Source organism: Gigantopelta aegis, chromosome 3 (genome assembly GCF_016097555.1).
Source record: "Gigantopelta aegis isolate Gae_Host chromosome 3, Gae_host_genome, whole genome shotgun sequence".
NCBI lineage: Eukaryota > Metazoa > Mollusca > Gastropoda > Neomphalida > Peltospiridae > Gigantopelta > Gigantopelta aegis.
Genome location: NC_054701.1, coordinates 60,611,830 through 60,624,729, shown reverse-complemented (window position 1 = coordinate 60,624,729; position 12,900 = coordinate 60,611,830). Strand labels below are relative to the sequence as shown.

Below are 12,900 nucleotides of genomic sequence, written 5' to 3'. Positions count from 1 at the left end.
GATCAGTTTAAGTGCATAACTACACGTACCTTATAATTATGCACTTAAGGGAATCGTAGCGCTAAGATCGCTTCGTGGAACAATCCCCCGAAAAAGGTTTTCGGTAAAAAAAAAACTAGCTAACTTTGAGTCTACGAACATACCAGAAATATGACCAGAAGATAACGGCAGGCAGCGAAAATGCCAGCTGTCTGTACTTCCAGTCCCTGACAAAGAAGACAATTGCAGCCACCAGCAGATTCCCTATGCTCCAGAACAGGTTCATGATGATGCCCGTGAATCTTCTTTTAGACGGTCCAACAAGTTCCGTTCCTGTATAAAGAGAAGGAAAGAAGGAAATGTTTTATTTAACGACGTACTCAACACATTTTATTTACGGTTATATGGCGTCAGACATATGGTTAAGGACCACACATATATTGAGAGAGGAAACCCGCTGTCGCCACTTCATGGGCTACTCTTTTCGATTAGCATCAAGGGATCTTTTATATATACCATCCCAGAGACAGAAAAATACATACCACGACCTTTGTTACACCAGTCGTGGAGCACTGACTGGAACGAGAAATAGCCCAATGGGTCGACCGACGGAGATCGATCCTAGACCGACCGCTCATCAAGCGAACGCTTTACCACTGCGCTACATCCGCCCCCTTTATAAAGAGATAAATCACTATCGAGAGGGTCACGTGACTACTGATTTTAGGGAGTGCTCTCAACTGACAATACTGTGTAAAACAAATCAACATATGTCGATAACGAATTTTTTCATTCAGCCACCCTCATATCAGAGTACCGCCTCGTGTTGCTATTATACCACTTGCACAGTTGTTATCAGTTAGTACTACATATAACAAGTTACTTGAAACCAATGGAAAGAAAGAAATGTTTATTTAACGACGCACTCAACACATTTTATTTATGGTTATATGGCGTCAGACATATGGTTAAGGACCACACATATTTTTTTAAAGGAAACCCGCTGTCGCCACTACATGGGCTACTCTTTCCGATTAGCAGCAAGGGATCTTTTATTTGCGCTTCCCACAGGCAGGATAGCACAAACCATGGCCTTTGTTGAACCAGTTATGGATCAATGGTCGGTGCAAGTGGTTTACACCTATCCATTGAGCCTTGCGGAGCACTCACTCAGGTTTTGGAGTCGGTATCTGGATTAAAAATCCCATGCCTCGACTGGGATCCGAACCCAGTACCTACCAGCCTGTTGACCGATGGCCTAACCACTATGCTACCGAGGCCGTCAAACCAATGGGTTATTTAAATACTACAGAGGTCAGCCTACATGTAATCACCAAAGAAAGATTTCAAAAAACCATATCCGAATTGCTTTCAGACCCACACATCTCGCATGAATGCTGAAAGACTTGGCAGTTCAAGACGATGAATGAATGAATGAATGAATGAATGGATGGCTGTTTAACGACACCCCAGCACACAAATAACGATCGGCTATTGGGTGATCGTTATTGGTGTGCTGGGATGTCATTAAACATCCATCCGTTCATTCATTGTCTTGAACTGCCAAGACTTTCAGCATTCGGTGAGACTCGAGTAGACCTTTTTAAATTTTGTTACCCTCGCCTTTACAAAACCCTGAATCCGCCCCTGTGCTTTTCAAGTAATAGATCATTTTAAAAGAGTTAAAGTAAATACTGAATATATTTTCTTGTTTAGAACATCACTGTCTGTATATTATACAATATGCTGTGGTCATCCCAATATTTTAGTGAGCCAAACTGGACCAATATTCACAAAAAAGTGTAAAGTTACGTCTGCCGTAGATTTACGTTTACGTGTAAAACTAGATTTACGATGTTTTGTGAATATGGGTCCTGGACTTTACCTCCAATATTAACACATTTTTTAATTAATTAATTAATTTATTATTAGGGGTTTTTTTTTTTTTTTTTTTTTTTTTTTTTTTTTTTTTTGGGGGGGGGGGGGGGGGGGGGGGGGGGTAAAATGACGTTTGAGCTACAGCATTGAATACGCAGACACTGATAATTCAAAACTAGAAAATGTATTTAATTTAAGTAATTTTAGTTTAAAGTGACCGACGCTAGTTTTTAAACACTATGACGTATTTTTCACTATTAAAGCCGTTTTTGATACTTTAAATCAGAAGTATTTACATTTTATTATTTGGAATATTCAATTTCGTACACCTCAAGTGGTTCTGGTTATCCAGGTGTTTGCAATATCCCAAAATGCATTTTTCGTAATTCTAAAAGCGCACGTTCGTCTGAGAAATAATGGTTATCGGCACACGCTCTAGATATTTTAAGACGATATTTCCACATTTAAACATCACATATTTTAGCTTCTCTCTGCTGTATCCTTGTCCAAATGTGTTGCAGGTTTGTAGATTAACTAACGTTAGTGTACATTTTCAGGAAAGAAAAATCGGGTCTGCGCCTTTAAATTTGATCTTGGGTAAACTCACCAAAGACATACGCTGCAAGGTATGCGGCCATTGAAGATCCACATACTACGAATATTAGAACAAAGAAGACTGGAATAGACGGCGACCACGTGATACACACTGAGCCAACGATGTTTCCTGTCATAGCGCCCATTAGTACAGCCTTTCGGCCCACGCTGAAAGAAACATAAATAAATAAGGTGATCCCATTTTTTGGTATTAATATTGTAATAACCAATAGGGTTGTTGTTGTTTTTGTTGGGTTTTTTTTTTTTTTTTTTTTTTTACAAACTGTAATTTAAAATACACGTAGAACCTTTTGTTTTGATTTCAAATCAGGTTTTCGGTTGTTTTGGTGGGTTTTTTTTTTACATCAAGCCAAACTGAAATGATTGAAAAAAAAAAAAAAAAAAAAAAAAAAAAAAAAAAAAAACAAAAACAAAACAAAACAAAAAAAAAATAAAAATAAAAAACAACAACAACCCTTACCTTAAAGTATTAACTGAATAAAATGGCACCTTTCATGACTCATTTTCGGTATAAGGCCAACAACAACAACAGACTGGAATGCCCGTTCAGACCAAAGTTCTAGAATAAATTTGGCGACGCGGCTTAGTTTTGTTTTATTTTGTTAAAGCATGGATTGCACAGAAATGGTGGGTATGTTCGTTACCGAAATAAGGGATATATTTAAACTGAAATCAGAATTCACGTCCTAGTCCATGCGCGATGGCATTTTGGCTCCAAATGCGGTTTTACGTCTTAGCAAGAAATGCCTGGCAAAAATCGACGTCATACCGCGGTAAATAATAATAATAATAATAATAATAATAATAATAATAAATGTTGACGAGCGAGGGTCAAAATCGACACACGCGCTAACCAGAGACCAGATATTTATTTCGTTTGGCGTAACCAGATGTTTTTACAACACCCTTAGTTTCGCACACAATTTTAGTACTTCATTTTACAGATACCCCATACATGTTTTAAACACAAGGCTAACTGACACAGTGGTACTAGATGAAATAAAATTGCATACATGTTTTGCTCAGATGAAACACTCACATTTATCACCAATGGCAGGACTTGTGATACTAACTGCTTTATCAAAAGTTCGATGCATCTCGAACTTTGACCCAGCCGGATGTTATTTGGTTTAGTACTATCGTCAGTACTGTGGGGCTGACTGCCAGTAACGCGGTTAACATCCTTATATAGCCCATTGATTTTTGTCAGTACTCTGACTGTAAAATTTATCCAGTATATATCTGTAATCTAAAGGTTAAACATGATTAATTCAATACTGCAATTTATTACACACCAGTGTAAGATATTACTCATGTCATAATTACTCAATATCTAACTAGTGTAATATTGGCACACGCAGACTGGCGAGATAAGTTTTTTTTATTTGAATGACGTCGTTATTTGAAAGACATCACTATGCATCTCACTGCAATAAAATAAACTGGGTGCATGACGCGTCCTTTTTCAGAATGCTAGAAAACATTGAGTGCAAAATTGCTGTTGAAAATGTTTTGTTGAGAGAGTATTAACATATTTAACAGGGTTTGTACAAATTAGTGTAATTTAAAAGTGTAGCCATCAATTGAAATAGCGATAACATGGGCAGTTATATTTGGCCCTATTGTGTATGAAGCCAAAACGATGTCGACCTGCTACTCTTTTTTTAACGGCCCTATGTATAAAATGTTAGCGTCACATCTAGTCAATCCCATTCACTCAGCTCAATCTTTGCTGGTCCGATCAACAATTCAGTCATTATTGTGAATTTCAAAACCTCATTAACTAACACTTACTGCTAGCTTCGAGCCAAAATCTAAACTACATTCATGACGTCTCGTTGCTCAAAGTGACGTTGTTTACGTTTATGTGTGACGTAGATCACTTGCTGACCCAATTCGTAGAAAAATAACGTGTAGTAGGTCTCACCATCTGCTTACTTCTGCATTGCGGCTTCTTTGCAGCCTGTCATGCCGTTTTTATGAAACTCATGAATAGTGTCGAAAGTGAGTCAAATACCAAAACTTTCCACTCGTTTCATAAAAATGGTATGACAGACAAGCTTGTTTAGTACTATTCTATATTTATCCTATAACTTACCATGATATCCATGTCATAAACTCATGTGATAATGTAGTGTATTAACCTGGTTAATAATGGTATGCAAATTTATAGGTATATGCAAATTTGCAAAGTCTCTAGGTAATAACTGTCATTTGTTTACAAGCCAACAAGACCTGTATACCTTAGTATAATGTTTATATCAGATTTAGCTAAAACGCATGACGTCAAACTAATTTGTGCTAATCGTGGTGACGTCATATTACCGATGGAGGCGACTTTTGTACTGTAATTTACTAAATATTGAATGAAAATGTTATTTTAGAAGTATTATAGGATAAATAGAATTTGCTACTCCTATTTTTTAATATGCAAAATATCAACCTTGTTTAGTTAATCGGTATTTGTCTTGTCAGAGCCTTGACAAATACCAATTAACGTAGACTCAGCAGGCCCTAATCTAGAATTGAAAAAGTAGAAGTGACTGCTCCCTTCACAGAAGAAAGGGGAGATGTTTGATAAAAATAGAAGTGACCATTTATCAGTACATTTTGTAATGTTTCACCAATTTTCGACTTCAATCAGAAAACTTCTGAATTTTACACTTGGTTCTAATCATAATATTTTGATATAAAATACTACTTCCGGTAATAAAGTTTAAACAAAAAAGTTATACGTTTTATTAAAAATGTGATATGATTAAGTAGTTGATACTGTGCCGTTATATTAAAATTAAAAGTATTAATTAGTATTTTCTGGCATTACTGAAATGAATGTGGTCGAGGATTAACAACGCTTGATTGGTCACAGCACACGGCGCAATATGCTTCACTTTGAGAAACAATAACCCGGTTTACAGGTGTATGATGTATCTGAAGAATGTCAACATTTGACTACGACGTATTTAATCTCTTCACAACAGAAACTGGCATGCGTATTAACATTTGTTTATTGATTCTGATAATAAATTTAACAAGGTAAAACATTACAGTGCGTGTGCAAATAAACCATTTCCTGTTAATAGGCTGGTTCAGGTTACTTGAGGATACAGTCTGTGCCAAAGTAAAAACACTGTCCGACATATGGTGACAAGTGACTATGACAATAATTTGAATAAACAAATCGGATTAGGTCCAGAATATTACAGCGACTTCGACTTCTCACTACTGCTAATAACTTGGCGACTTGCGCTGATGGCAAGACTTCCAAATGTTCCAGCATTCAGTTCATTCAGGCTTAGGTTTAGGGTTAGTGATAGTGCATGTATTAGCATACATGCTGGAATGTTCGGAAGTCTTTCCGAGGTGACTTTCAGCAAACAAAAATGCTCATTTCGCCGGCATGATTAGGGCCTGCTCGGTTGATATTTTTCGTATTAAAAAACACTTGAGACGAATCCTCTATCGTCAACATCCCTAACTGCATTATGCTTCTAACTCTGTTCACTTTGTTTTCTCGTGCACGGTTCGTGCACTTAACATCTGATTTGTTGTCGTCGGCTTGTCGTTTATTTTCATTAACAATAAAGTTCAAACAAGTAAGTATCTAAATACAAAACTTTACAAACCCCTAAAACCATTACTAAGTTGTTTTTGTTTATTCCTTAAAATTACCTATATCGGATCTACACGAGTCGTAGAAATTTACTTAAAATGGAGGAGGATGAATTAACATTCGGCACGTGCCAGATCAACAAGACCAAAGAATTTAATTTTTATAATTTTTAACACGCCTGTTGTTAGAATTTGTTTTCAGTTGTTATATTTAATTTGCAAAAGGTATGCTACAGTTTTGTGCCTCTACTGTAGTGACAGGGGTGCACAAATGTGAAATTGTGATAGTTGCCCGGTAGGCAACCAGTAGCTGAAGTTTGGTTGCCCAACATCATCTCTTGGTTGCCCACATATTTCATAAAACGTTTTATGAATATAACTTTGAACTGTCTTTAAAATGAAACTGAAATTTAAAATGTTTTTATTATTATCATTACTTATCAGTTTAGTTTTATTTCTTTTTTAACATTATTTATCTACAGCTCATCTTCGTTTAGGCTGAAAAAAAGTTTGTTTTGTTTAAGGACACCACTGGAGCACACTGATTAATTAATCATCGGCTATTGGATGTCAAACATTTAGTAATTCTGACTTGTAGTCATCAGAGGAAACCCACTACATTTTTCCTAATGCAGCAAGGGATCTTTTAGATGCACTTTCCCACAGACAGGAAGGCACATACCACAGCCGTTGTCCGGTTGTTGTGCACTGGTTGTAACGAGAAACAACCCAATCAGCTGAATGGATCCACAGAGGTGGTTCGATCTCACTTGGGCTGTCAGTCATAATACTTGATGAACTCAGGGCTCATCTAAGATTAAAAATACATGTTGCCAAAAAAATTGCCAAATGGGATTTTTATTTGCCATAATGAAAATGTTTTAGCCAAAATTGTTTTGTGTAGTACTGTATAGAGTATTTATATATGAATATGAAACTTGTATCTTTTTCAACTAATTATGTACAAACTGGAATACATCTGAATAACAAAATTATCCCCGATCAAAATCAAAGACAGCAATGGGGGTAGGGGCAGTTAATATATTACTTTGATTTTTCAGTGGATGAGGGGAGATATGCAGAGTTGGAAGCCAATGCCCTCTGCAAACACACCCAAAATTCTAAGGCATATGGCATTAATAAAAATCTGAGAGCCAATACTCTTCTTCTTTTTTCAAACAGTGCTCATTATTTCTGTAAAATAGCAATCTTTATTTTGGTTTGAACTGCTTTTAATTGTATTTTAAAATAACCCATCTATTCCATACCCCAACAATTTCATAATTTGCGCCATTTTGTTGATTTCCACGTCGTGTTAAATGCTTGTTGTTGATTTCAGCTTGTAAAATACGTAGCCTAAGAATGCTGACTTCACGTTATGACAACTATCCATTTACGTCAAAAGGTTTTGATTAAAAAAATAATGAATTCCAATTTTACAGTCTTTTTAAAATCTAGCTAACTTTTGAGATGTCACCTCACAGTCAACAAATTTATATAATATTTTATCTAACAAATATCATGATTATTGTAAACTAATTGTATTCAGTGTATGTTTAACCGCAATTTGTATAAATACTGCATGTTCCTTTCCCGCGATCGCGAAATGCATGAGTGCAAAATTAACAAAGACAACGGAAATAAACAAACGAAACAGCAATTAAGTATTCATTAATGCGAACAACTATTTGGTGGTGGGGTTTTGTCTCACAAATTTACATCATATTGTTTAATGTCTGCAACAATGTCTTTTGACACGTGCAAATCTCGGCTGACTGTCAAGTGTGACCTATATGCACACTGAGAACAGCCAACGAACGTTTTCCAAACATTCGCGAACTATGCGATTGGTTCCCGACGTGGACATTGGGTTTAACGTGAAGCGCATAAACCAGTTTAGCGGACGTTTTTGTTTTGCTCGATCTACCTGAACTCGGCCTTAGCTTACTTGTCTTTGACCCTGAACTAGCATGTGTATTGAAACTGACACGCAATTTCGGTCCGTTTTTATTACTTTGGCTCAAAAACTTTACAGAGTTAAAATAACACGCTACAGATTTTTCTGACTTTTCTTGCATACATGCTGCCGTTAACATTAATAACTGTGATTATTAAAATAAGCAAACATTGTTATGATGAATTCTTGATGACACCGCTTCTCGTTTTACGTCGCGAGATCCCTGTTAATATTTGGTATTATTATTATTATATGTTAGGTGTCGGATAGATTATGTAACCGATTGTTCACATTGGAAGATAGAAAATGACTTAGCCAAATTTTTAGCTCAGAACTGGATGCTTGTTGGTGTAGTTTGTGGCCTTTCACATGTCTTGTGCCCTTTGCTAATAGCCACCATTCTGAAATGTATCTGTCTGCACTGAACTCGTCAAAATCATGCACGGTGGACACTGAGTGGATGGCAGCGTTAGGGTGGATATTTATATTGCCTGTCAGTCAAGTTATCAGTTTCGATACTTTTGAATTGCCCGTGACTGTCCGAGTGTTGGAAAGTTTTGTTTTTCATTTCACTTGTTTTATGATTTTCTTGGTTGCCCGTCGGGGCAACTGTTTGACAAAGAATGGTTGCCCCCAACATATTTTGGTTGTCCCGGGCGCTCGGACAACCGATTTGTGCACCCCTGTAGTGAATAGTATTCATAGTCCATTCAGAACAATTGTATATAATTTTGAGTGTATAAATTGTGTTAATTAAGAATCAATTCATAAAAAAAAAAAAATTTTACAAACTATTTACTGATATAAACATAATGTCTATCAGTATTGACAACAAGTGTTAGCAGTGGGTGTTGCTAAAACGTGCACCGGACCAGAATCATGAGAATGCTTGAGAAATTGAATTTTTCCTTTAAAAAAAATATTAAACAAAGTGTTTGTCAACTGTGTATAGTTAAGAAACATATATTTTTTTCATATAATCATAATAATGGCCGTAAAAATGGAAAATTTAGTTAGAAACGTCGCACCGTTTACCGGAGGGTGTTTCACTTTTATTTACTAGAATGAATTCATTTTACGTCAACATTGTTGATGTTTTATGTTAATTGATTGCAATCTATTTTTTCACGTATACTGTAGCTGGAAAATGTAGAATAGTATTTCCGTATATATCGTATTCAGTATTGGTGTTTTTGTTGTTAAAGGAATGCTAAAGCAAGGCTTTTGGACTGGTGTGCATATTCAACGATACATAATGCACATTATTGCTTAATATCAACAAGTATAATCGTATAGTTTAAACACAACTGTGTATAGTTAAGAAACATATATTTTTTTCATATAATCATAATAATGGCCGTAAAAATGGAAAATTAGTTAGAAACATCGCACCGTTTACCGGAGGGTGTTTCACTTTTATTTACTAGAATGAATTCATTTTACGTCAACATTGTTGATGTTTTATGTTAATTGATTGCAATCTATTTTTTAACGTATACTGTAGCTGGAAAATGTAGTATAGTATTTCCGTATATATCGTATTCAGTATTGGTGTTTTTGTTGTTAAAGGAATGCTAAAGCAAGGCTTTTGGACTGGTGTGCATATTCAACGATACATAATGCACATTATTGCTTAATATCAACAAGTATAATCGTATAGTTAATTAATAAAACTGTTAAATGTGACGGCTATTATATATAACGGGCGCAGCCATTTTGTACCATCCCAGTGAATACGTCCCCTGGCGAGCTGGTGGTTACGTAATACCTAACGTGTCACGCCAGGAATTAGTCTTCGAACTGAAGAAACAAAACATACCTGATATTTGCAGATGTATCGCAACGTTATATAATAATATCCATCCCAGTAACACAGCAACGTGTATATGTGGTTTATTTTTCATTACAAAATAAACCACCATTGTCAAAGTGTTGAAATAAATGTATTATAATTTGTATATAAATTAACCCACGTACTGAAATAATAGTTGGAGTGTTTTCTTGGTTAATTGGTCTTTTCTTTCCGTGGCCTGTACCTGTGGTTCTTGATTGGCAGGTGTATATTTAGACGGTCCCTAGACACTGTGTCTAGACACACTAAAAAGATGTGCCTCTTTTATTAAGATGTGTGATAACTTCAAATCGTAATGGACTTTACCAGCTTTATTACTGTAAGTAGTTCTGTAAAACCCTTGATTAAGTAGACTTTTCCATCTAAAATCACAAAACTGACCAATTAAGTAGTCCCAGAGAAAAGAAAATTATCACTTGGGTATCGTGAGTGGTCGATTTTTGCTCGAACGTATCCTACCAATAGGCCTAATAATATGCATTTTTTCTTTGGATTTTTTTAAAAGAAAAAAATACTATAATTCCATTTTGTTATATTGATGCAAATTGAAATCTATTTAGTTAAATAGTTTATTATACTATCAAGTCATTTATGTTGTTTTACAAGTCAGGTTGATGAAAGCGAAGCGCCTTGTAAATTAGAGCATTTGTTTACACTGTGCATAATAGAGAAGTTGGACCTGAGCTGACGTCACTTCGCCCCAAGCTATACCACTGTACGTCACAAAAACGAAACAAAATGGCTGCCCCCAGTTAGCAGGAATAAACATGTTTTTTTATTAATTCTAAAACTGCACGTTTTTCATTTGTTAAAGTGTCAGTATGTGTTGGTGGTCCGGGTATGCATCTTTCCAACACATAAGGCTCTTGTTGGAGTTTAGTCTACCTTTAACCTTCTGAGTACTGCAGGCGAGATATCTCGCCCGACGTCACATCAGTCGATATACTGTACACTGTATACAGTGCATTCCCCAATTCACAGATTTTTTTTTCAAAATGGTGGTTTTTGTTTTGATTTTTTCAATTGAAAATACCTTGAAATGTTGAGTTCAAAAAGTGGTTTTCGGCAAGTATTTTTGCTTGACAACAATGGCGGCACATCGCGGTAATTTTTAGGGATCGATAGCTGATTGTGACAGCTAATTTGATACTAAATTTGATTGATTTACCAACAACGACAAATTACCAAATATTGCAATATGAATCGTAGTTCGGGTTTAAAAAAAAATTCTGGTCACAAAACCACTGTTATCGGGAATAATGGACATAAATACTGGACAGCTGGCCACAAATGCCCGTAAGTAAACGCAACTTTTTCGATTTTTTGCCTAATTTTAATCACCATTAGCCGATCTAAAATAATAAAAATTTAAAAAAAAAGACACGAAAATAATACTTACCGATTCATATATGAACTTTATTTCATGTATTTATAAAACATTTAAGTGAATATATGTAAGTAAAAATTATAAACTTGTACCCACTCAACGTGTTTTTTGTTAAAAATTAATCCAGTAGTCTAAAGGTTAAGGTCGACAGGGCTTCTAGATTATGGTAGCCCAACTCCAATGGCTAGTGATATTCAATGTTGGGCTAGTAAATAACTACTAATGCCATGCCTGACGGCTAGTGAATTTTGTTTTTGTCAAATGTTGTAGTTAAAAGTCTACTTTGTAAATATGAATACCCTGTCCCCAACCCAACCCCCCCAATGTTTGTGTTTTTAAGCTCTATATCCCTCTTTAGTCGACATATCTGATTATAACTATTATTTAGTCAAATTGTATTAACTTAAAGTAAAGTAGGGCTAGAGAATTTTTAATTGTGGCTAGTACATTTTAAAAATCAATGATCCCAGGACTAGTGGATTTTATAAAAATTCTAGAAGTCACTTTTCGGAAAGAGTTCCTTATTTTCGCCACTATTGGGGTATTGAATTACTGGACTACGAAATATAAACATTATGTTGGTTTTATAGAACAAATTGTTTTAAAAGATATTGTATATAACTATCGCTAACCCTAACCTTAAACTAATTCTAACAAATATTTCTTTAAAATCGTTATGGGGAAAATAAGGAACTCATGCCAAAAAAATTTGTTTGAACATTACCAATGCTGCTTAAAATTTAAATGCATCTGAATGTGTTTGAAGAAAATCTTGTGATTAAAAAATTGTACCTTTTACAAAATATGGATTTCAAGTGAAATTATGGTAAGATATGCTATATTTATTGTGTACGAACCCAAAACAAGGGTGCAAAAAGTGACTGTCGTCGACCTTTGGTGAACGCAGTTTGGGTATTCTCGGAACCATTATTACCATTCAAAAACAGCCAAGCAGTAAGTAAATTCGCTATTAAATAGGTGCCTATAGAAGGATCGGATGAAAGGTTTTGGCAACATTTGTAATTCATAACAAATTAATTCGTCAGATCGAAGCTTATAACTGTGGAACAGTTTTTGTTTCCGTCTCTACGTTTTACTTTCACATTTCAATCAAATCTAAAGATTGAAATAGAAAAATAACCTAATTCTTTAGACGAATGATGCATATAATTTTAACTATTAAAATTATTTACTCCAAGTGATTTTGACTAACAACTGAAACAAATAGCAAGTAAAATCTCTAAATTTGTATTTTTTGTGTGAACAAGACGCCGATAATTTACCTTTTGTAGCCGCCTGGTTGCTGCCATACTTGCAAATATCACGTGCTTTTGGCGACATCTACTGGAAACAACAGCCGGGAGACAACTCTCTTTAGCAAATAAAATTTTATAACAATAAAACAAAAAAGGTTACTTACGGAACTAAATTAATGTTTTATTATAATCGGCCTCGGTGATGTAGTGGTTAAGTCAGTACCGCAAATCCGGACTTACGACTGGCAGGTACTGGGTTCGCATCCGGTACCATCTCCCACGCAGTGATTTTAACAAACCAATGGGAGGTGTAGGCCTATGTACAGACTTATCTTAAACAATAGTCCCATTACATATGGTAGTT

At 35.4% G+C, this 12,900-nt stretch overlaps 1 protein-coding gene across 1 annotated transcript; it reads right to left on the bottom strand.

The window, feature by feature from the left end:
* Positions 1-97: 97 nt before the first annotated feature.
* Positions 98-2,747, bottom strand: LOC121391397 (organic cation transporter-like protein). Its single transcript, XM_041523047.1, has 2 exons — positions 2,465-2,747; positions 98-312 (listed from the first exon to the last, which is right to left on the bottom strand). The coding sequence occupies exons 1-2, from the start codon at positions 2,595-2,597 to the stop codon at positions 116-118; spliced, it is 330 nt and encodes a 109-aa protein (XP_041378981.1). The 5' UTR covers positions 2,598-2,747; the 3' UTR covers positions 98-115.
* Positions 2,748-12,900: the final 10,153 nt, after the last annotated feature.

What these genes read in the sequence shown, in the direction of transcription:
- LOC121391397 (XM_041523047.1), bottom strand. Translation starts at nt 2,597, where the DNA reads ATGGGCGCTATGACAGGAAACATCGTTGGCTCAGTGTGTATCACGTGG. An exon ending in CCTTGCAGCGTATGTCTTTG is followed by an intron (nt 313 to 2,464) that starts GTGAGTTTACCC and finishes CTCTTTATACAG; the next exon opens with GAACGGAACTTGTTGGACCG.